Consider the following 24827-nt stretch of genomic DNA (forward strand, 5'->3'; position numbering starts at 1 on the left):
GTTTGAGTATTTCAGAACCTGCTGATCTCCTGGGGTTTTCACACACAACAGTCTCGAGAGTTTACACAGAATGGTGCAGAAAACAAAAAACACTGAATGAGTGAGCGACAGTTCTGTGGGTGGAAACAAACAGCCTTGATGATAAGAGAGGGTCAGAGATCAGGAAATGGACAGATTGGTTTGAGCCAGGAAGGATATAGTAACTCGTATAATCACTCTTTACAACCGTGGTGAGCAGAAAAGCATCTCAGCATGCAACAGCAGACAGAAGAACACATTGGGTTCCACTCCTGCAGCCAAAAACAGGGATCTGAGGCTTTGGGCACAAACTCATCCAAACTGGACAGCTGAAGATTAGAAGAAGAAGAAGAAGAAACCTTTATTTGTCACATGCACACTTCAAGCACAGTGAAATTCATCCTCTGTGTTTAACCCATCTGAAGCAATGAACACATGCACACACTCAGAGCAGTGGGCAGCCACACCAAAGCGCCCGGGGAGCAGTCAGGGGTTCGGTACCTTGCTCAAGGCCGCCGCATGTGAACCTAACCGCATGTCTTTGGATTGTGGAGGAAACCTATGCAGACACGGGGAGAACATGCAAACCACACAGAAAGGCCCTCGCCGGCTGCTGGGTTCGAACCCGGAACCTTCTTGCTGTGAGGTGACCATGCCGCCCATAGAAAGGGGGGGTGGGGAGAGAAAGAAATATATCGCCTGATCTTTTTGCAGTCTTCAGCTGTCTTACCTACCTGTCTACCTGCTCACCTGCCCGCTTGCTTGCACACACACTTATCTATTTATTTATTATCTCATATTTAATAATTATTCTAATTATATAAAAGTGACTGAAGAGGCCAAATTGTCTTAAATGTTACAATTTATTTCAATTCTAAATGTAATTAGCTACACTACTGTTCAAAAGTTTAGGGTCACCCAGACAATTTTGTGTTTACCATGAAAAGTCACACTTTTATTTATCACCATAAGTTGTAAAATGAATAGAAAATATAGTCGAGACATTTTTCTGGCCATTTTGAGTATTTAATCGACCCCACAAATGTGATGCTCCAGAAACTCAATCTGCTCAAAGGAAGGTCAGTTTTATAGCTTCTCTAAAGAGCTCAACTGTTTTCAGCTGTGCTAACATGATTGTACAAGGGTTTTCTAATCATCCATTAGCCTTCTGAGGCAATGAGCAAACACATTTTTAGTTTTTTTTTTTTTTTAGTTTATTTGGCCATAAACGTACAATATAAACGGTACAGGTATGGCAGGGATGACACAAAAAAGCATAAAAACTTGTTTCCATTGTGGTCCCTTATCACAGACAAAAAATAGCTACACACAAAAAATAACAAAATAAAAATAATTTGACAATACTGTATAACTGTATATGGGGAAGCATAGCAAAAATGTGAAAACTAATACCATAACAAATAATACTGAACAATATTGATAATGTTAATAATAATAGAAAAGCAAGAGAAAAAAACATCTCATCTCATCTCATCTCATTATCTCTAGCCGCTTTATCCTGTTCTACAGGGTCGCAGGCGAGCTGGAGCCTATCCCAGCTGACTACAGGCGAAAGGCGGGGTTCACCCTGGACAAGTCGCCGGGTCATCACAGGGCTGACACATAGACACAGACAACCATTCACACTCACATTCACACCTACGCTCAATTTAGAGTCACCAGTTAACCTAACCTGCATGTCTTTGGACTGTGGGGGAAACCGGAGCACCCGGAGGAAACCCACGCAGACACGGGGAGAACATGCAAACTCCACACAGAAAGGCCCTCGCCGGCCCCGGGGCTCGAACCCAGGACCTTCTTGCTGTGAGGCGACAGCGCTAACCACTACACCACCGTGCCGCCCAATAATAACAATAATAATAATAAAAATAATAAATAAAGAATGAAATTAAAGAATATAGAAACTAAAAATACACATAATCTGCTGCTTCCTCATCAAATAGAATGTTGAAAAAGTGCTGTTTTACCTTCTTCTTGAACAGGGGAAAATTTTCTACTGATTTTATTTCTGAAGGTAGTTCATTCCAAATTTTGATTGCAGTGTACAGAAAATAAGTTTTTCCAAAAGGACCACACCGGGGGAGCTGAAGAGAAGAGTGACTGAATCTTGTACTGTAGTTATGGGTAACATTTTGAATTGCAGAAGACAAGTATTGAGGCTCTGAGGAATTTTGAGCATCATATGGGCTTTGTACCATTATAACACTGTACCATTAGAACACTGGAGTGAGAGTTGCTGGAAATGGGCCTCTATACACCTATGGAGATATTGCACCAAAAACCACACATTTGCAGCTAGAATAGTCATTTACCACATTAGCAATGTATAGAGTGGATTTCTGATTAGTTTAAAGTGATCTTCATTGAAAAGAACAGTGCTTTTCTTTCAAAAATAAGCACATTTCAAAGTGACCCCAAACTTTTGAACGGTAGTGTATTTAAATTAGAAAAACATGTCCTTGAATAGAATTCCAATCTGAAGCGGAACATTACTGCGCAGGAACCAAAGTCACAGATTTCCGCTCTACTCCGGACACTTTATTACCGTCGCACCACAAACACGGAAGTTGTGGATGCAGCAGCAGCGGAAGCCCAAATCTCTCCTCAGCCACTCCGTTAGCGCACTACACTGAGCTCCATTTCACAGGTTCTGCTCACTATGTAGTGCACTGCATGCCTCAGGGAGAGGTTTGTGATGAGACCCAGAGACACGCTGTTGTGAGCATGGTTGAGAGAGAGAGAGAGAGAGAGCAGTTGCACGACTTTTCACAGCGCTGCTGTTTCATTTATTCACAACAAAATGGTGGGGAAGATAAAGCGCGCACGGCAGAAACTTCACCACGACGCTGTGAAGATAAACACGTCATTAGGTCTGGAGAAGGCTCCTGCTTTACCTTTAAACACAACTACAAAACCAGAAACACAAATAAAGTCGGCTGATAAAAAAGCCAGAGATGTGAAGGTGAGTGTGCACTTTAATGTGAAAGCTATTTCTGTAATGAACCACATCCAGATCCCTAAAGTAACACACAGTGTCCTGGATATACACTACACTATACTACTGCACTACACTAATGCACTACACTACACTACACTACTTCCCTTCTTTCTTTATAAATGCACTGTGATGAGTTTCTGTATGCACAACCCCGATTCCAAAAAAGTTGGGACAAAGTACAAATTGTAAATAAAAATGGAATGCAATGATGTGGAAGTTTCAAAATTCCGTATTTTATTCAGAATAGAACGTAGATGACATATCAAATGTTTAAACTGAGAAAATGTATCATTTAAAGAGAAAAATTAGGTGATTTTAAATTTCATGACAACAACACATCTCAAAAAAGTTGGGACAAGGCCATGTTTCCCACTGTGAGACATCCCCTTTTCTCTTTACAACAGTCTGTAAACGTCTGGGGACTGAGGAGACAAGTTGCTCAAGTTTAGGGATAGGAATGTTAACCCATTCTTGTCTAATGTAGGATTCTAGTTGCTCAACTGTCTTAGGTCTTTTTTTTTGTCGTATCTTCCGTTTTATGATGCGCCAAATGTTTTCTATGGGTGAAAGATCTGGACTGCAGGCTGGCCAGTTCAGTACCCGGACCCTTCTTCTACACAGCCATGATGCTGTAATTGATGCAGTCTGTGGTTTGGCATTGTCATGTTGGAAAATGCAAGGTCTTCCCTGAAAGAGACGTCGTCTGGATGGGAGCATATGTTGCTCTAGAACCTGGATATACCTTTCAGCATTGATGGTGTCTTTCCAGATGTGTAAGCTGCCCATGCCACACGCACTAATGCAACCTCATACCATCAGAGATGCAGGCTTCTGAACTGAGCGCTGATAACAACTTGGGTCGTCCTTCTCCTCTTTAGTCCGAATGACATGGCGTCCCTGATTTCCATAAAGAACTTCAAATTTTGATTCGTCTGATCACAGAACAGTTTTCCACTTTGCCACAGTCCATTTTAAATGAGCCTTGGCCCAGAGAAGACGTTTGCGCTTCTGGATCGTGTTTAGATACGGCTTCTTCTTTGAACTATAGAGTTTTAGCTGGCAACGGCGGATGGCACGGTGAATTGTGTTCACAGATAATGTTCTCTGGAAATATTCCTGAGCCCATTTTGTGATTTCCAATACAGAAGCATGCCTGTATGTGATGCAGTGCCGTCTAAGGGCCCGAAGATCACGGGCACCCAGTATGGTTTTCCGGCCTTGACCCTTACGTGCAGAGATTCTTCCAGATTCTCTGAATCTTTTGATAATATTATGCACTGTAGATGATGATATGTTCAAACTCTTTGCAATTTTACACTGTCGAACTCCTTTCTGATATTGCTCCACTATTTGTCGGCGCAGAATTAGGGGGATTGGTGATCCTCTTCCCATCTTTACTTCTGAGAGCCGCTGCCACTCCAAGATGCTCTTGTTATACCCAGTCATGTTAATGACCTATTGCCAATTGACCTAATGAGTTGCAATTTGGTCCTCCAGCTGTTCTTTTTTTGTACCTTTAACTTTTCCAGCCTCTTATTGCCCCTGTCCCAACTTTTTTGAGATGTGTTGCTGTCATGAAATTTCAAATGAGCCAATATTTGGCATGAAATTTCAAAATGTCTCACTTTCGACATTTGATACGTTGTCTATGCTCTATTGTGAATACAATATCAGTTTTTGAGATTTGTAAATTATTGCATTCCATTTTTATTTACAATTTGTACTTTGTCCCAACTTTTTTGGAATCGGGGTTGTAATATGGAGCTGTTAGAATAGAGTAGGGTATAAATAATAACTTTATTTCCCTGTTGTGATGTACATTTTTGTGTTGCTCACATGACAGTCCAATAAAGAGCCATATTTCCATCCATATCAAAGGCATTAGTTCTGTCAGACTTTCTTTGCAGGATGGCACTTCCTGTCATGTTCAAATTTTTTTTCTTTAATGATATATTCATATTCTATAATTATATCTTCATATGAGTAACCAGTATTCTTGAGCTTGAATGCGGTGCCATTACTTTAAGTCAGTGTCATGAAGACATGCTGTTACACCGGTGACATTTTCCATCATTCTTCAGACCAGCATTCTTTAAAGATGCCCTTCCACCAAAAACATTTAATACTGGCTCTTTTTGAAATACCATAGTTCACTCCGAGTTGAATATGCATGCTGCATGTGAAAATGTAATTCTACTCCCATTCCCTGTATTAGCTTATGAAAGAAAATCGTCAGAAAAACGAGTGGATCAGAAAAAGCCATACGAAGTTACGTCACTTCGAAAATTAGTATTCATGGCCTCGCCCACCTTGGCTTGCGACCGCCCATGGGAAGAAAGCGCGAGGAGAGAGACGTGCTTCGCATCAGTTTCATTTCTAACGGCGGCTCCAGCCCGACTTTGCACGCTCGTAACTCGGGCAGGGGAGGTCCCAGTCTCCCCAGACATGGCAGCCAGCGACCCCTGCCCTCTCCCGAACGAACCAGCGCTGCCAGGGCCCGTCAGCTCCCAGCCAGGGGACGTTATTCCCCCCACACACCCCGAGGCGAGCTCCGCTCCATGCCTCGTGCCTTGATGAGAGCCGCTGCCGCAGGGAGTATTCAAATAAATGAATGAATGAATGACGCACGCACATACACACAATCGTTCTGGTTGGGGAGAGAGCCCCCTTCCTCTGCACTCCCTCTCCTCTTATAGGGCGCGGTCACTGGGGAAGACACACAAACACGTTAATTCCCGTCAGGTGCAGTGATTCTGCCACTTACCTTCCCTGACTCCGCCCTCCATTCACAAACCGACACTCGGCCACGCCCCCACTGCCACATCTACATTGTTATTGGTCAAAACATCGATATCGAGACCATAATAGCCAATCAGAACAGTTTTTACAAAGACACCCACATCCGCTTGTTCTGACCTACTGGAGGTAGCGTCACAGTGCTGTTAGCCAATCAGAGGTAACACGTTTACATGTCATGAATATTGATGAGTAAGAGCTGAAATCCTGTCGTTCTCCCGCCACCCACTCCTCCAGCAAACTAGAACAGCCTGAAACAGGAGAACCACAGCATTTTTTTCACCAAAACCGTCTCACAGGGCGTTCATTCATACTAGAGACCACCGCACAATTAATGAAAAAACGATGCAAGGAGACCTTTAAAAGTAAAACTACTTTTAAATGTGTAAATCCAATGAGATCGAAATTCTCAGCTGGAAATAAAATTTCGGGTTAAATGAATAACGTACAGGGTGTCCACTCTTCAAGCTGTTCATTCTTCTGAACTTTGACCCACCAGCGACATGAGACACAGGTTCGAGTTCCTATTACAGGATTTATACAATTTGTCATTCTGCTCATGTATATATTTGATAGATCTCTTACTTATGTTCAACCTGAGACACTTAAATCAATCAGGATTTTTTTAACGTCTGTAAAAGTCTCGAAAAGCACTACAACTGGATTGTGGGACAGTTTATTTTTCCAGTGAAGAAAATGATATGATAATAAAGAGCCAAGCTGTGTTTATTGCTGAAGAACCCTTAAAGTTATGCAGCGATGTCTGTCTGTGTCCTGAGCAGCGCAGTAAGGTTAGGGACAGGCTCATCACTGGATGTTCACTCAGCTCTTTCTGCCCCACAAACAGGCATTTAACTTCCCCAAGCGGGTTTTTGCTGGGACTGTGATTCCTCCTGAAGCTCTGGTGCAGACTCTCGGTGTTACTGAGCCTCCAGTGGAGCAAACAGCAAAACCAACAGCCGAACAGCCCCAAGGTGAGACACTGAGAGTGTGTTAAAGGGCATATTCTGGACTAATTTCATTGTTTGTTTGTTTTTTTTAATATGAAAGTATGTCCCTTTACACACTCATCCAGAAGGGTAATTTTGCACAAGGGCATCTGTCTACGGCAGAAAAAAAATAAAATCGCAAAACGCGTCTGGAAAAATCCCAAGGGAGTCTGGAGCCAGATTTGTGACGTCACCTGCGGAAGCGCCAGCAGGCTGCATGAGCTTGCACGGTTTAAGTGCACAGCCTGTGTAGACCAAGCGCTCCCATTTCTCTCTCATTGTCCGGTCTTTTGGGGAACGATGAGTACTAATCCCATCATGATTGGTGTTGCTACACCCTCCTACGATACATCTGTTAACCATTTTAATAATTACGCGATAATGTTGAAGAAATTTGCAGAAAACCACCAGGTCGTTTTCTCATAAACAAACCAGCGCTGACGTAGGATTCAGAAGGAGGCGTCCCGCACGCGACGTCACGAAAATCAATGTGTTTTTTTTTAAAAGATATTTTTTGGGCTTTTTTTTCAGCTTTATTATTGGATAGGACAGTGTAGAGACAGGAAATGAGTGGGAGAGAGAGACGGGGAGGGATCGGGAAATGACCTCGGGTCAGAATCGAACCCGGGTCCCTGGATTTATGGTATGGCGCCTAAGCCACGACGCCCCCCATGAAAATCAATGTTTGCCGGGAAATCCAAATGCCAAGTTTTTTCAGAGGCGGACCAATTCGCTTCAGATGGCTTGATTTCAACTGAATTTTTTTGGTATTGCACAAAATGCAAACTGTGACAGATATTTGACCAAAGTTTAATATAAAATAGGAGAATTACATTGATCTTGCTCCTGAATTTACCCGTGATGTGCACTTTAAATGGTTTTAATGGTTATTGATGTGTTTCTGCTGTTTACGCGGTCATTGCGGGCCTCCACCGCTAGAGGGCAGAAGCGACCTGTAGCAACAAATACACACATCATCTATACAGTAGCTTGCTTTTCACCCTTTGATGCAAAACATGGGTCAAAAGTGACCCGGCTGAGTTTTTATCTTCTATATCTTTGCAATAAATTAATTCCATCATTCAGTATTCAAGGTATTCCTCAATTAACTTGTTTTTGATCATCATACATCCTTATTTTATTTTTTCCTTTCTTACTTTTTGAATAAAAACCCTTTTTTGTATCACTACCCTTCTAATGCACAACATGGGTCAAAAACGACCTGCGTTCATTTTCCAGGTTATTTCATGTATGGCTGAGTGTTTCCATGATATACTTTTGAAATAAATTCATTTTGTCATTTACTTTTCCAAATATGCAGTAAATATCTTGTTTTTGTTTAGCACAAATCATCATTTTTATTTTTCCTTTCTTAAGTTATGAACAAGCACAGTTTTTGTAATTCTACATCAAGTTTACACACATGGGTCAGAACCGACCCGCAGGCATTTACTCCAGCGTTTGGTGGGAACTGTGAATTGTGCTTGTGTCAGACATTTCACAGCTCAGCACGGCGCCCTTTGCCCATCTCATACATGGAAGTAATGTTTTTCAATTGTTCTAAAATTACCTTAGAAAAAAATTGATGATGTTTAGGTTACCTTGAGAGTGAGTAGATTACTTGTCAGAAAGTTACAAGTAATTACTATTAGCTACCGAGCTGTCGACATATTCTACTTTCGTTAGCTAATTTTATTGTAGTTGGCTTAGCTAACGACATAGTTAATAAATAAATAACTGGCCCCATTCACTGCTAAAGTAATTACTTGAAACAAATTATTATTATAGTATTAAGACATTTAATTTTAAATCACACTTGGATGACCCATGTGTAGTAATATAAAAAGTATTTTTGTTCATAAAGTAGGAAAGAAAAAAATTAAATTAATGATTTGTGGTAATTAAAAACAAGATATTTAAAGAATACTTGGAATATTCAATCATAAAATAAATTGATTTCAAAAGATAGAGCAAAGAAAAACTCAGTCAGCATGAAATAACCTGGAAAATGAATGCGGGTCATTTTTGACCCATGTTGTGCATTAGAAGGGGTGTGCACATGTTTTGCATCAAAGGGTTAATAGGTATAAATGTCTCCATACAGCTCACTACACAACATAAACTCTAAAAATAATTTTCTTGGATATAAGTTACGAGATGGACAGATATACAGGTGTAGTGGTTAGCGCTGTCGCCTCACAGCAAGAAGGTCCGGGTTCGAGCCCCGGGGCCGGCGAGGGCCTTTCTGTGCGGAGTTTGCATGTTCTCCCCGTGTCCGCGTGGGTTTCCTCCGGGTGCTCCGGTTTCCCCCACAGTCCAAAGACATGCAGGTTAGGTTAACTGGTGACTCTAAATTGAGCGTAGGTGTGAATGTGAGTGTGAATGGTTGTCTGTGTCTATGTGTCAGCCCTGTGATGACCTGGCGACTTGTCCAGGGTGAACCCCGCCTTTCGCCCGTAGTCAGCTGGGATAGGCTCCAGCCTGCCTGCGACCCTGTAGAACAGGATAAAGCGGCTAGAGATAATGAGATGAGATATAATTTTTATTTCAGTAAAAAAAATAGAATTCCTTATGTTGTGTGTTCAGCTTCATGTTTTATCAGTACATGTTGTATTATTTATTATTCATTGTTATTAAATTAATTTTAAAGCTGTGTTTGTTTTTCCTATAATTGCAACCATGATTTTTTTTTTTTACAAAAACTACAGCATGTTTATTTATATATAAAATAGTGGAATGAGTTTGAGAGCTTAGATGTTGATAACGTAAACATATGTGTTGTTTATTAATTAATAATTATACGCTATATCTTAATATTCATCATGCATGGCGTTACCTTTCCTCCTCCTCCTACACGTGTATGCTGTTCTGATTTATGAAATGGAAGATAATTATTGCAATATGAACACATTCTTATGACCATGTATTATATCCGATATGTTTGTTAATATATTTCCATTTTTTTTTTTTAATTGACTATGAGCAATTCCAGCGTTATGGACGTGACACTTGAACTCAAAATGGCAACAAATGACCCAGTGCATGTTTTATTGTCTCCCAGTATTTAAACAGGTGTTGCATATTTTAAGGCTGTACCATACTGGAGAAGTGATAGAACAAGAACAATTCCCATAGTACATCTAGGGCATGCCAGAAAACGCCAATAAAAGATGCGTTATGGATGTGACAGAAAAAGTATCACTTTTCTTGGGTGACTGTACATTTTTATCAAACTCTGTGAAATTGTAAACCTAATGTCGAAATGGAGATATCCATTTGATAGAGGGGTCCAAGGTGAATATTAAAAAATCTTTGTTTAAAATATTTTGTATTTTATGCAGAGTTTAGGAAGGAAAAGTCAGCGTTATGGATGTGACGCTATGTACTTTTAAGCTCCACTACAATTCAAAGCAAATTATTCTACTTTAGCTTGATTACTTTCCACTGCATGTCAGTCATTGCTGATAACTGATAAGAAGAGGATTGGATAAAGTATCTGACACAAACTGGTGAGCGTGCAGAGCCTGAGAAAGCTGGCCGTCTGTTTACAGCAGCATCCAGTAACACGCATTCCTCTGAATTGTGACATTAAAAAACATCATACTTCACAAATACTTTTGCCTTTTTGAACTACGTTTACAAGAAGCCTTGAGTCAGAACATAAGTTGTTTGAATTAGATGATTTCATGATTGACAGGTTGACTGGCAGCGAGACTCGGGTGAAAAGAACAGAGAGAAATATTTACACCACGTGCAGTGGACAGGCGCCGTCTTATTTAGAAAATGATCCTCAAAATAATGTAAATAAAATGGCTCAGTATTTCTGACCTTTGATCCGTAAACACAGGAAAAAGCCATGAGGTCCTTTAACTCGAGTAGAAATGTAAATAGAACACGTCGACTTTTACACCAGTAATATGTTACTAAAGGAATCTCTGCTTTCACTCGAGTATCAGGTTTCTTTTCCGACTTTATCCGCCACTGATCTGAAATGATGACGTGAAACACCACTCCGGGACACATGCACTCACTGGCCACGTTATTAGGAACACCCCTACATCCACTTGCAGTTCTGTAATCAGCCGATCCCTCCACAGCAGCACGATGCATCAAATCACACAGATACAAATCAAGAGCTTCAGTTAATGTTCAAACATCAGAACAGGAAAAATTGTGATCTCAAAGTGTGACTTTCTTTCTCTCACTGTGGTATGGGTGTTGGTTTGAGCCAGATGGACTGGTTTGAGTATTTCAGAAGCTGCTGATCTCCTGGGGTTTTCACACACAACAGTCTCTAGAGTTTACACAGAATGGTGCGGAAAACAAAAAACACTGAGTGAGTGAGCGACGGTTCTGTGGGTGGAAACAAACGCCTCGTTGATAAGAGAGGGTCAGAGGGAAATGGACAGATTCGTGGGTTGAGTTTTTTTGCCAGGAAGGATATAGTAACTCATATAATCACTCTTTACAACCGTGGTGAGCAGAAAAGCATCTCAGCATAAAACAGCAGAAGAACACGTTGGGTTCCACTCCTGCAGCCAAGAACAGGGATCTTAGAATCAACAGCAAGGTCCTATTAAAGTGTCCGCTGAGTGTATAATCACGTCATATCGTCTTATTTACAACCATAAACTAATCGTTAATATTGTATTTCAGCATTGAAGGGTAAATTTGTGTTCTCCATAAACACAATAGTTTTCGTACCATTTTCAAAAATGTTCTACATCCACATCATAACCTTAAAGGAGATACGCAGAACCTTTATTTTAAAATAAATTTCTGAGTGGATAGTATCTCCATCCTTGACTCTTGCATGCTGCATAAATGGGAATAAAAAATATATATATTTGAGAGTTAAAATCGACCGCAAAGTTGTGATTGGAGCCGCCCCGCTGAGCCAGCCAGCCCTGAGTGCGTGACGTCACTGCGGGAACCGGTTTTAAGGCCGAGGCCTTTTACAGCTATAGACCAAAGTCATATCAATAAAAATTTATGGTGAAAGTAAGAAATCCCGTTACCGACTCGCTCAACTAAGACTGATTTGACTTCATTGATTGTGGGTTGACTCTCATTAAATTGACTCTCAGGACGGGTGTTAAAACTTATGCAACATACATGTACATGCATGCATTTTCACCGATAAAACGTAAAAGGCTCATTTAAATAATCAGATGAACTGAGACGATCACATTCTGAAGCAAATTAAATAATCTTATACCGCTAACTTAAACACACAATACAAGTTACATGGATTAATCTAAATGCAGGTAAACAACGTGTTGTTGTTTTGTATCCAAATGAGAGTCGGAGCTTACCCGTCTGTGTTCCCGCTTCTTGAAGGCCAATCTTGTGGCCGATTGTTTTGAAACAATTTGACTTTCAGTTGTTCGTTCAGCTCTCTGTTCATTCGCTTCTTCCACGTAAAGGCCAGATGGCAGCAATATCCAGTTTAGAAATCAGACGGCTGCTCCACTCATTCTCCATTTTCTCCATTACTGAGTACTCCGCCATTACTGCTAGGCTTAGGCAATTACTAAAACCCGGGACGGAACGGGACGTCACTGGTTTTAGCAACAACCGCGGGGAGGTCACTGCCCGAGCGATAATGTGTCGCGTCCCATTCCGGGTTTTACCAACAACCCTCGGCTCACACTCCGGGAGGACTGGTGCAACTGAACTTACTTTCCTTTAAAAAATAAATAAATACTTTCCTTTTCTTGTAGTTTTCTTTTCCTTTAATTGTTGGTACTGCACCCTCTTTCAATCCGGGCTTATAGCCAACACTCCTCAACAGATCAGAGGTCTCGTACGAGTCTTCAGTAAAATGTGCAGAGCAGAGGAGAGACCACTTCATAGGCGCCCAACGTGCCCGTGAACTTCTCGCAAAACGCGTCCAAATCTTTGCAGTTTGAACATTCTTGGGCCATGAATGCAACATAAATTCACCTTCTGTCGTATTGCTGCACCGGCCAACAACACATCTACGTGGCATGGCGATAAATTAGCTCAAAATGGAGGATCGAAGTTGCAGTCAGCTCTGTTTTTTAGTATAGCGGAAATGGCGATGAGACGGATAGACTTCCTGCTGTGACATTACAGATGCCAAGGTCATTCACTCAGACCGCTACCTATATGAATCACTTTAATCGTAAAAATGACTATATTAGATTTATTGTTAACGCTTAAAACTATTCCTGCGGCATTCTTGAGGTCTCAAGGCATTTATAAATGAAAAGTGAGGCCATGGCTCTGCGTATCTCCTTTAACCGTAGTGTTTGTTTTCACGCCATTTACAGTCAACTCGGACTTGATCACATGAACTAATAATGATGTCATGGACTTCCTGCTTCAGGCCACAAATGAATATAAAACACGCATTTCCTGATCTTCAAATTTTATATTACTGTATCTTCACAAATTATAGTTGAAGACTTTAAAACACTCTTCTTATTTTTATTTCATTATTATTATTATTATTATTATTATTATTATTATTATTATTATGTGCTGCTCATGTGTTGCCTCGTGTATTACTCTGCGTCCATGTGGATCGATGATGCTGCTTTGACAGTCTGAACACTTTCCTCTCTTTAATCGCAGTATCAGTGTCTTATCGTGACCCTAAAAAAACCCCACCTCGTTAACCCGTGACTTCTCTCCCCGAGAGACGGAGGGATGGAGCCGAGGCTGCGTCCGCTCTTCATCGAGCCGTGTCCATTTCTGCCAGCTCAGGGAAGACGATAGCCTCTCGGGGCAGGATGTGGGGAAAGCGGGATGGATGCGGGGAGCGGGGGAGGGGGGTTCAGATGTCGAGGAGAGGGCGGAGATTCTTATCACCCAGTTACAGCACATAAACACGCCTGTGGTGAGGCACGGACACTTCATCACTTTATCACTCCGAGAGCAAAGACAGTGGGAAAGATGAAGGTTTTTGAATCCGTGCATTATGAACACTGACCGGTGGCTCAACATCATCAATAAAAGGCTCTGCTGATATTTGACCTTTGGCCTTTTGCATATGAAATGACCTCATTAATCCTACAGTTGCTGCAGAGTGGAAAGAGTGATTTCCTGCAGACTCTGGATGCCAAACCAGTGTTCGTATCTATTTGACCCCGGTGAATAAACCCAGGGCTGTGTTCAGTTTAATTTCTTAACGAGTTTATCATCATTGTAGTCTGAGTTTGGTTTACGGAGATTTTTTTTTGCCTTGCAAGGTATTAGTTAGTTAAGTATCTAACTCTTTAAAATGTTTGTCTCATTGTAATTTTGACAAGCTGAAGTTGATGTTTGATTTTTGCCCAGTTAGATTTGATCTCTGTGTAATTTTGGGTTTTCCTCGAGCTCAGATCAGACTATTAGATATTTGTCGAGCTATATATTTTTTTCTAGTTAAATTTTATCTAGCTAAATATTTGTCCAAGCTCAGTTTTTGTCAAACTAGATTCTTTTCTACTTGCGTTTTTGTCAAGTTAGAATTTTGCACAGTTAGTTTTTTTTTTTTCCCCCCGTCTGACTGGAGTTTTGTCGAGTTATATTTTTGTCATGTTAAATTTCATCCAGCTGAATTGTGTCTGGTTGAATTTTGTGTGGCTAAAACTTGTGTAGAGAGATTTTCAGTTGGATAAATTTTGCCAAGGTATCTTTTTTTTTTTTTTTAATGTAGCTTGATTTTGTTTAGTAACGATTTTTGGCTGGTTTCTTTTTTGTGTGTTTAGTATAGTTTCACTTCGGTTCTGGTTAATATTGTCCAGATTTATTGCTTCACAGGATAAATATTGTGTAATTGTAAGTGAAGAGAAAGTGCTGTTTGGGATTTTCAGGTCTTTTATTCTGAGAGTTTGGTGTAAATTATAGAGTGTGAGAATGGGATGAGTTGGATTGGGATTAAATTGGGGCTTTGTTTTAGGTATAAAGTGTGATCTTAATTGTGTGTGTGAGAGAGAGAGAGAGATCTCATTTAGGAAAATGCACTGTTCTATCTAGTTATTGGACATCAAGGGAATTACTTTAAGCAGAGACGTGGGAACTTCTGTCTTTTTTGAAACAGACACACACACACACACACACACACACACACACACACACACACACCCTGTGCTCTTAGCATTTGGCTGTTCTCTTAGATAGTACAGTCTCATCCGGCAGCAGGAAGCTGCTCAAGGCTACAATAACACACTGCGCACTCAGACAGCTGTGTGTTCAGCTAATTTATACACATTTCTCACACACACACACACACACACACACACACACACACACACACACACACACACACACACACACATCTCCTATACATGATTATCTCTTTTTATTTCTTACAGATTGTGACTTTCCCACGAAATAACATTCCACATGTATGCAAGACACAAAGTGGACAAAGTTCCTTCTTGTTATTTACGTGTGTGTGTGTTTGTTTATATACAATACGTTACAATATTCTACGCATAGTATTATTTTTATTATTAAATAAAATAATTCATTATTCATTTGAATTTTTGACATTTATTCATTTTATTATTTGACAGTATTTGTACAACTCAAAATACTGTCACCTTAACAAACACTAACTACACAAAATTCGATTGAAATGGAAATCTAAGTAGTCAAAATTCTTTCAACACAAAATTCTGACTCGGCTACAACTCAACTAGCCTAATCACACATTCACAACACGCTAATAACACAAAAAATCTAACGGGACAGAATTTTAGTCCAAGTGTTCAACATTCTAGCGAGATGTAAATCGAACAACAAATATTACACAGATAAACTTAACGAAACAAAATTCCAAGTAGGCAAAATGCAACTAAAATTTTAGCCAGAAAAAAATCTAACTCTGCCAAATTCTAATCAAAACCCTTACTCGAAAAAAGTCTAGCTTGATGAAAATTGAACTCATCAAAATTTACGCAAAGATAACTCGCTACACAAAAATCTAACTCGACAAATTTCTGTCTGTCCAGGAACCTAACGAGATGAAATTCTCGCTTGTCAAACGGAGCAGTTCAGGAAGTTCAGCTGTTAGATAAGGAACTTGTTTATATGTTTTCAGTTAGATAAGTGCTTTCCCATTCAGAGAAGAGAATACTTATATTTTTATTACAGTATTTTGCAATTTAGTAAACACTAAAAGATGTATCTGTAAAAGCTTTGTTTCATAATGCATTCACTTGAGCTCTATAAGATGAAATATTTAACACAGGAAAGAACTAAAGCTATATTCAGATGTGTATATCGAGAACGAATCAGTTCAACACATCAAACAGCCTTTTGACTCACTGATTCAAGATGACACATTCGTAAGTGGTGTTTACTCACAAACCTTTTGAAACACCAGATTTTATTGACTGCTTCAATAAAGATAAGGAATGTGAGAGTAAAATTAATTTGCTCTTGCCAGGTTTAATGAATTATTAAGAGAGTTCCACATGCCAGCTTTTTTTTTGTTTTGTTTTTTGTATTTGGTCTTGTGCTAGGATAAAGATTTTTGTAGATGTAAAAAAAAAAAGTGTTTATATTTTTATGCTGTACATTTTATGTTAAATTTCATTAGAATTACATTCCAAGTCAAATTTCACTGAGGATACTTTGAGACAAGCTGTTGTGATGTTCAGATCGTGTTATTTTATTACTAATTTATGACCTCCTTCCTGCTCGGTGTTAATGTTGTGTAATATCTGTCTATCATTCGTGCAGGTGTTGCGGAAAAGAAGCAGCAGTCGAAGAAGGAGAAGATGAAGGAGAGACGAGAGCGATGGCTCAACAGTGAGTGTCTCAGAGTATAATAGAAATAAAGCCTTACACATGATTTCAAAACATAACCAAAGTAGAAAATGATTCTCGTGTGGAATCGTCTCCGTTGATCTCGCCGTACTCATCCACATGTTAACTTTTCTTCATTTCATTAAAAAATTGAATGTTGACAATTAAAAACCTCTTGCAAAATAATTGGGTCATAGACTTAAAATTCATGAAGTACTACATTTATTATAAAAAATACTTTAGTTATTACACACCTTTTAATTCAGATTTTAGAATTGTTACGCATCATTAATTCGAATTTTGGTGTTATTACACACCTTTTAATTAGTATTTTAGTTATTATAAATTATTTTAAAATGCATAAAGTACTACATTTACCAACAAAAACCCCCATTGTTATTATACACCTTTAACTTTGATTTTAGAATTACTCCATACCTTTAATTCAGATTTTAGAATTACTACACACCTTTAATTTATATTTTTGAATTATTGCACACCTTTAATTTATATTTTAGAATTATTGCACACCTTTAATTTATATTTTAGAATTACTACACACCGGAATTACTGCACACCTTTAATTTATATTTTAGAATTACTACACACCTTTAATTTATATTTTAGCATTACTACACACCGGAATTACTGCACACCTTTAATTTATATTTTAGAATTACTACACACCTTTAATTTATATTTTAGAATTATTGCACACCTTTAATTTATATTTTAGAATTACTACACACCTTTAATTTATATTTTAGAATTACTACACACCTTTAATTTATATTTTAGAATTACTACACACCTTTAATTTATATTTTAGAATTATTGCACACCTTTAATTTATATTTTAGAATTACTACACACCTTTAATTTATATTTTAGAATTATTGCACACCTTTAATTTATATTTTAGAATTATTGCACACCTTTTAATGCAGATTTGTGGAGTTTAGTTCAGGTATGAGGAAGTACACAAATGTACTTTAGTGCAGTGATGGTTATCGCACGCTTCATTTGGAGTTTTCAGTGAAATACAAATGAATTTTATAAATTCGGATGAGTTACTGTGTATTGAAATGTATATTAATAATTACTACATTTCTAGTAAATCTCTTCGTCATACAATTTTATCTTGGTTCTGCACCTCTGTGTGTGTGTGTGTGTGTGTGTGTGTGTGTGTGTGTGTGTGTGTGCGCGCGTTCTTCTCTTTTACCCGTAACTGCTGTCATTAGAAACAGAATCTGCCAGCTGGTCGATGCGGCATGTAACACAAGCTTCAGCTGCAGTAATTAGCATCAGGTCTTAATGGAGATTTGGAGCGCGCGCACACGCAGCTATTAGAGACGTGTTAATCGATTTCACTGTCACAGAAAAGCAAAGTGACCTCTGTGACACGTTGCTGGTTCTGATACACACCGCGATAAAGGACAAAAACTCCCGATACGGGACAAAATGTTTCGGCTGAAGAGTCATCTGAAATCTGAAGTCGTAATCGTAAACAGTGGGAGATTATAAGTTATTTTGAAGCCCACTGGTTTTGACAGTGGCCTGCCCAATAACTGCCCTGTTTTTGGCTGAAAAGTTGACTTTCCTTTCTTTGCGCTCTGCTCCTGTGATGTAGCATTAGCATGACTAGGAAATACAAATGTTCTGACAGCTCTGAGTTAGCTAGTTGTGTTTGCCGATGGTGATGTTTCTCAGTATCACAGAAGTCTTGGACAGTCAGTTAGCGCTCGATGCTCTGTGTAATTGCAGTGTGATTTTAATTGCATGGTGTCTTTTCTTAGAAATTTAGCAACATATCTCAGGTAAATGTTGATGTCCCTCATGATTCTGGGTCGTTTATACCCTCACTGTTCCTCCACACTGTCTGGAGAAGAAGTTGTAAACTAGCGAAATAATTAGCTTCCAGGTTTTCCAGTTGCTTAGCAACAGTATGAGGTCATTGTGTTTCTTATGTCAAAAGCACAGTTTTCCCGAGTTGAATTTAACACCTCAGAAATGAAATGCTGAAGTCTCATTCGAACAGATTTGTGTTTAATTGACGTGAAGTGAGGTGGAGAATTGTCACTTTGTGTTTCTCAATAGAGATCAGCGCCATTAAACTGGCCCGTGAGAAGCAGGTGGAGCTCGCACGCCGCAAGGCCACGCCCGTCGTCGGGGATATGAGGATATTGGCTGATGCACTTCCTGAGCTCCACACTTTCATCAGAGCACCTGACTTCAAGAAACAGAAAGGGTACGTGTTACAGCTCACACACACCATTACTTAGCCCCACTCAAAGCACACACACACAGTACACGGAACGAAAGACTCGTATTACATGATCATATTAACTGCAGTCATTAATTCATAGTTTTTTTTTTTTAAGATTTTTTTTTGGGCTTTTTTTCACCTTTATTATTGGATAGGACAGTGTAGAGTAGGGCTGGGTATCACCAGATACCTCACGATACGATTCTATGGCAATATTTTGTCCACGATAACGATAATATCACGGTACAGCGATTCTGCGATAATCGATATATTGCAAGAAATTTCAACCACATCACGATATCTGTGTCACTGAAGAAAATCAGACTTTATTGACCACTGTAAAATTACATTTCACATACATAACTACACACTCTTGCCAGACATATATTTGTCTCTATTCCACTGCTGGCAAAACCAAGAGTTGCTTCACTACAACATACAGAAAATTCCCATTTCTGTGCTAGTATTCTCAACTTTTCTGTAAGCATGGACACATCAGTGCTGCTTAACAAGCAGAATCAAATTGTTTTATGAAAACTTAAAACTTGCACTGCAGACTGCACATACTTTTCAGTGCTAACACTAATATCAGTTTGTTCGTTGTAAACTTGAGAACATACACCGGAGAACATTTAACTTGTGCTTATTTTGCAGGAACAACACACTGTCTGAAACACATTGAAAAGTGCAGTGTGCATCTTAGTCTCCTACTGCGCATGCGCGAAGCCTACTGCGCATGCGCAGAACACATGAATTAGCAAGTTCTCATACAGACCGGTTTATTATTCAAAACAAGGCATTACAAATTATTTGACTTGGCCAAAGACTCGACCAATACGCAGAAAACATAAAAATCGGCAAATGCGTGAAATACTCACCGATTTTCTATCAGCCCACTGATCGGTAGGACAAAACTACTGTTGAATTTTCCTACCCTCCTGGATTTCGCGCATGCGCAGTAGGCTTGGTAGGACAAATCCAAGAGGTAGGATAACTTTACAGAACACCGGCTCATTTTTTTTTTTTTTTTCTCCTTTCCTTTGGAATCCAAATGCCTCCAAACATCTGCCTTAAAGTTCGGCGGCGTCTCTAGGTTTACGTTAACAGCCATGCTTGCTTGTTTTTTTTCATCACTGCAACCGCCGGGGAAAAAAGAGAAGATGAAGAGTGCCTTGCAGTGAGGGAGCGGCACAGCGACACCTCGCGGAGCGGAGGTGCGGAAGTCGTACTGGATTTGCAACCCGTCTGAAACATGATTTATTATTTGAAAAAATATCGATATTCAAATTTTGAGTATCGATATTGAATCAGAAGACAAAGTATCGCGATATATCGCCGTATCGATATTTTTTGCACACCCCTAGTGTAGAGTAGGGCTGCACAATTAATCGAATTTAATCGAAAATCGCGATTTTGGCTGCCATGATTAAATTAAATGAAAATCGTGATTTATTTCTATTTAAAATGCGAGCTCTGCTGTATATCTGATCAAGCACTTTTTGACCAATACTCCGCCAAACCATTAGGGGGCGAACCGATAGCCTGGCTAACGCGACTTCAAAGCTCTCCGAGCATTTGGTCTGGCCAAGCTATTAAGCCAAACTGTTTCCCAGAGCCCGTGGTTGACCCGCCTCCCTGAAATGCCTCAGTTTGCTACTGGTCGAAGCCAGAAAAGGCTGTGACGAAGCTTAAACCAATCACATCACTCTTTCCTCTGACGTATGTGACGCGACGGGGCTAACTGGTAGATTAAACTCTTACCGAAGCCGGTCGGGAGCAAGGCGAAAACGTCCTTCCTTTCAATAAATACCTCCAGGGCTGCTCTTTGCTCCGTTTTCAATGAGAACTTTCCGTTGAATGCTTTCAATACAGCATCTACCACTGTGTTAAAGGCTTGCCGCTGCTCCATGTTCGTGATGTGAATGAAGCGCTTCCGGCATAGATTCTGTAAACAATCTATGGCTTCCGGTCGCAGTTCTACTACGTCACTGCCTTGAACACGCCTCTACCCAGGGCCGTTGGAGATGCTCAAAGTTGATTGGTTCCCGATTTTTCGGGAGCTTGGAAATGCTGTAGATAGCTTGCCTGGCCAGACTAAGCTCGCAACAGGCCCTCGTGTTGCGTCACGCTTAGGATGGGCGGGCCCAGGCTAGCGAACCGACGCATGTAAGGTTTCATCACTCCGCCTAAATAAGCAAGCAAGCCAAGTGCAGTGTTGCCAGATTGGGCGGTTTTAAGTGCATTTTGGCGGGTTTTGAACATATTTTGTGCTGGAAAACGTCAGCAGCATCTGGCAACACTGGCCAAGTGCGCAGAGCTTCAGTGCAGCGGTATCTTCTTCAAGGGGTGATAGCGTGAGAGTAGGTAGCAGATTGAGGTGAGAGAGAAAAGCTAACTATGTCAGAACAACAGACTATTTAGCACTGGAGGCAATGCTGTGACCTGCCTTCGCTCATGTTTAAAGCCAGAGCATGTTGATAGGCTGCTCTTTCTAGCTAAAAACTTGTAGGCCTCAGTATAATGCCATGTAATTGTTGCAATTGAGTTTTCAGTTCCTTCATCCTTTGGTAATTTCTTGGATAAATTTCATTTATTTGTCATTTGGAAATCAGAATTTCTCTTTTAAATTTCATTCTGCACTGAAAGCTGTTCATATTGTTTGTTTGAATATAGTGAAATAAAATTTAAGTGATTTCCCTAACATCAAGAATAATCGTGATTAATAATCGCTATTACAATTTTGATCAAGATAATCGTGATTATCATTTTTTCCATAATCGTGCAGCCCTAGTGTAGAGACAGGAAATGAGCGGGAGAGAGTGACGGGGAGGGATTGGGAAATGACCTCGGGCCGGAATCGAACCCGGGTCCCCGGATTTATGGTATGGCGCCTTATCCACCTGAGCCACGACAAAAATGATTTTTATTTCGGCCTGAGTTATAACTTATTGACAGGAATTATTATTATTATTATTATTATTATGCTAACAATTACATCAGTAAAAGGTTCTAACAGCAGCTGGTAATGGTAATTATTAACGTAAACAAAAGCAGGTGGTCTGTCATAATCATCCCTCCACCATGACCACTTGTCAGCTTGCTGAGATCTGAGTGGCACTCACTCACTCACTCACTCACTCACTCACTCACTCACCTCATTGTGGCGGTCACTGTGACAGTCCTGGTGCGGCTCTATCCCGAGCCTGACGTTCTCCCTCTCCTTCTCTTCCCTAACTAACTCCTCTCCATCCCCATCATACAAGACATGCGCTGTGCCCAAAATCACTCGCCATATCGTGAGTTCACCATTTTGTAGTGCTGTCTGAATATATAGTGAGAATTATTGCACCCTATATAATACACTCGTAGGCAGCGGCAAAGAAGAACGAAAGGATTCAGCCTTGATATGGATTAATATGGATTTATCATAAAAACACACGCGTGTATTTATTGTTTTGAAAGCCCAGCAGCCGACTGATCCGGCACGTTTTAACTGTGCGACAGTAATGACGTAAATAACGGCGCGGCGGAGTAGTGTCCCAAAGTGTTTTTTTTTTTTTTTTACACATTTTACCAATCAGCTCACTATATCGTCCTCTATATAGAATTCCCTAGGTAGGGAGGAGTGAACGAGTGAGTGATTTCAGACACAGCTCACAGCTCATGTTCTGTCATGAAAACATGTTCTGTCGGCGCGCCTTCCAGGCAGGGGTTCCTCAAGCTACGTCATTTCGGATTTGGGCCCTTCTCAGCAGAAGGGAAGGGAATTCCAGGCATCGCTTTGTGACGGAAGGTTTAAACATTGTATTTCGTTGAGTTTTCATCTCCACACCTTGCGATTACATCGAAAATTGAAAGATTGTGTTAATCTATAAAATAACACCTGGGGCGTCGTGGATAAGGCGCCATACCATAAATCCGGGAGATTCCGACCCGAGGTCATTTCCCGATCCCTCCCCGTCTCTTTCCCGCTCATTTCCTGTCTCTACACTGTCCTATCCAATAAAGGTGAAAAAAAGGCCAAAAAAAAATCTTAAAAAAAACAAAACACCAAGGAGACCCGTTCGTGTTAGTATCACTTCAAAATCTTCCACAGATGTAAATGTTCACACTATCTTCATACATCTTAATAAACCCATTAACATCCAAACATCTCTCTCTCTCTCTGTTGGTCTGTGTTCTCTCTCTGTTTTTCTCTCTCACACTGTCTTTGTCTCTGTCTGTTTATTTCTCTTTCTCTCTGTCTGTCCCTCTCTCTTTTCTCTCTCTTGCTGTCTGTCTGTCTGTCTGTCTGTCTCTCTCTTTCTCTCTGTCTGTCTGTCTCTCTCTCTTTCTCTCTGTCCCTCTCTCTTTTCTCTCTCTTGCTCTGTCTCTGTCTGTCTCTCTCTCTCTGTCTGACTCTCCTCTCTCTGTTCTGTCTGTCTGTCTCTTTCTCTCCCTCCCTCTATTCTCTCTCTCTCTCTCTCTCTCTCTCTCTCTCTCTCTCTCTGTGTGTTGGTCTGTTCTCTCTCTGTTTTTCTCTCTCACACTATCTTTGTCTCTGTCTGTTTATTTCTCTTTCTCTGTCTGTCCCTCTCTCTTTTCTCTCTCTTGCTCTCTGTCTCTCTCTCTCTCTCTGTCTGACTCTTTCTCCTCTCTCTGTTCTGTCTGTCTCTCTCTCTCTCTCTCTGTTGGTCTGTGTTGCATCTCTGTTTTTCTCTCTCACACTCTGTCTGTCTGTTTATTTCTCTTTTCTCTCCGTCTGTCCGTCTCTCTCTCTCTCTCTCTCTCTCTCTCTCTCTCTCTCTCTCTGTTGGTCTGTGTTGTGTCTCTGTTTTTCTCTCTCACACTCTCTGTTTATTTCTCTTTTCTCTCCGTCTGTCCGTCTCTCTCTCTCTCTCTCTCTCTCTCTCTCTCTCTGTTGGTCTGTGTTGTGTCTCTGTTTTTCTCTCTCACACTCTCTGTTTATTTCTCTTTTCTCTCTGTCTGTCCGTCTCTCTCTCTCTCTCTCTCTCTCTCTCTCTCTCTCTCTCTCTCTCTCTCTCACACACACAGTATGGTGAAGAAGAAAAAGGAACCCACAGATTTCTGTCAGATGAAGCCAGCGCAGAAACGCAAGCTGCTGTAAGACACAATCACACACAAGTATAAAGTTGTGTGTGTGTGTGTGTGTGTGTGTGTGTGTGTGTGTGTGTGTGTGTGTGTTTTTTTAAGCATACAGTTCTGTGTGTTTTGATTTGCAGTGAAATGGAAACGTCCCGCTTCAGTGAGGTCATGAAAGACTCTGCCTTCAAGGCCAACCCCCTTACTGTGATTGGTGAACACTTGAGGAAACGCCTCAAACAGGAAGATGAGCATAGTTAACTCCGCCTACTTTCTCTTAACAGACTCCTCCATAATCTCGCACACTAACGCACTCTGTCGCGCTGCCCTCACCGTGTGTGTGTGTGTTTTCCAGTTCTCCCGTTATTATTCTGAGTGCTCAATTTCAGATTAAAGAGAAGAATCTCGAGTGTTCTGGCTCTGACTGTTCTACTGTGAGATCATGACCTCTGCAGTTCTGCGAAAGAAGTTGCAGTATTAAAGGACTAGTTCGTACAATCACCTCCCAGGTGTTCATATTAAAGGGGGCGGTTAACGCATTACTTTTTTTCTTTATTAATTTTTCACATATTCATTTTTCAGATGTGATTTTCTCACATGAATAATCATTTTTCCCATGAGCACCTGACTCGCATGACGCCACATGGTCATTCAGCACTTGCGCTAACAAACACTTCAGTGTATTTTCCTACTCTGCCACACCCAGTTTATACTCATGCCGGGTGTGTTAGTGATCTGAGGAGTTGATCAGAGGTGAATCTGAGCAGGAAGTGCACTGCGGTGGAGCTGGATGGGCAGGACTGAAGGGGCTCGGCGGTGACTGGTGAACCACTCTGACGCCCCGTTAGGCTCCTGATAGACTAATGTGATCAATACAGTGCAGAGACGGAGA

At 40.5% G+C, this 24827-nt stretch overlaps 1 protein-coding gene across 1 annotated transcript; it reads left to right on the forward strand.

The window, feature by feature from the left end:
• The first annotated feature begins 2652 nt into the window (after positions 1-2652).
• slx9 (SLX9 ribosome biogenesis factor) lies at positions 2653-24347 on the forward strand. The gene is made up of 6 exons (XM_060911525.1): positions 2653-3001; positions 6681-6807; positions 16522-16590; positions 18685-18835; positions 23888-23956; positions 24076-24347. The coding sequence occupies exons 1-6, from the start codon at positions 2840-2842 to the stop codon at positions 24194-24196; spliced, it is 699 nt and encodes a 232-aa protein (XP_060767508.1). The 5' UTR covers positions 2653-2839; the 3' UTR covers positions 24197-24347.
• Positions 24348-24827: the final 480 nt, after the last annotated feature.

Source organism: Neoarius graeffei, chromosome 27, assembly GCF_027579695.1.
Source record: "Neoarius graeffei isolate fNeoGra1 chromosome 27, fNeoGra1.pri, whole genome shotgun sequence".
Taxonomy (NCBI): Eukaryota; Metazoa; Chordata; class Actinopteri; order Siluriformes; family Ariidae; genus Neoarius; species Neoarius graeffei.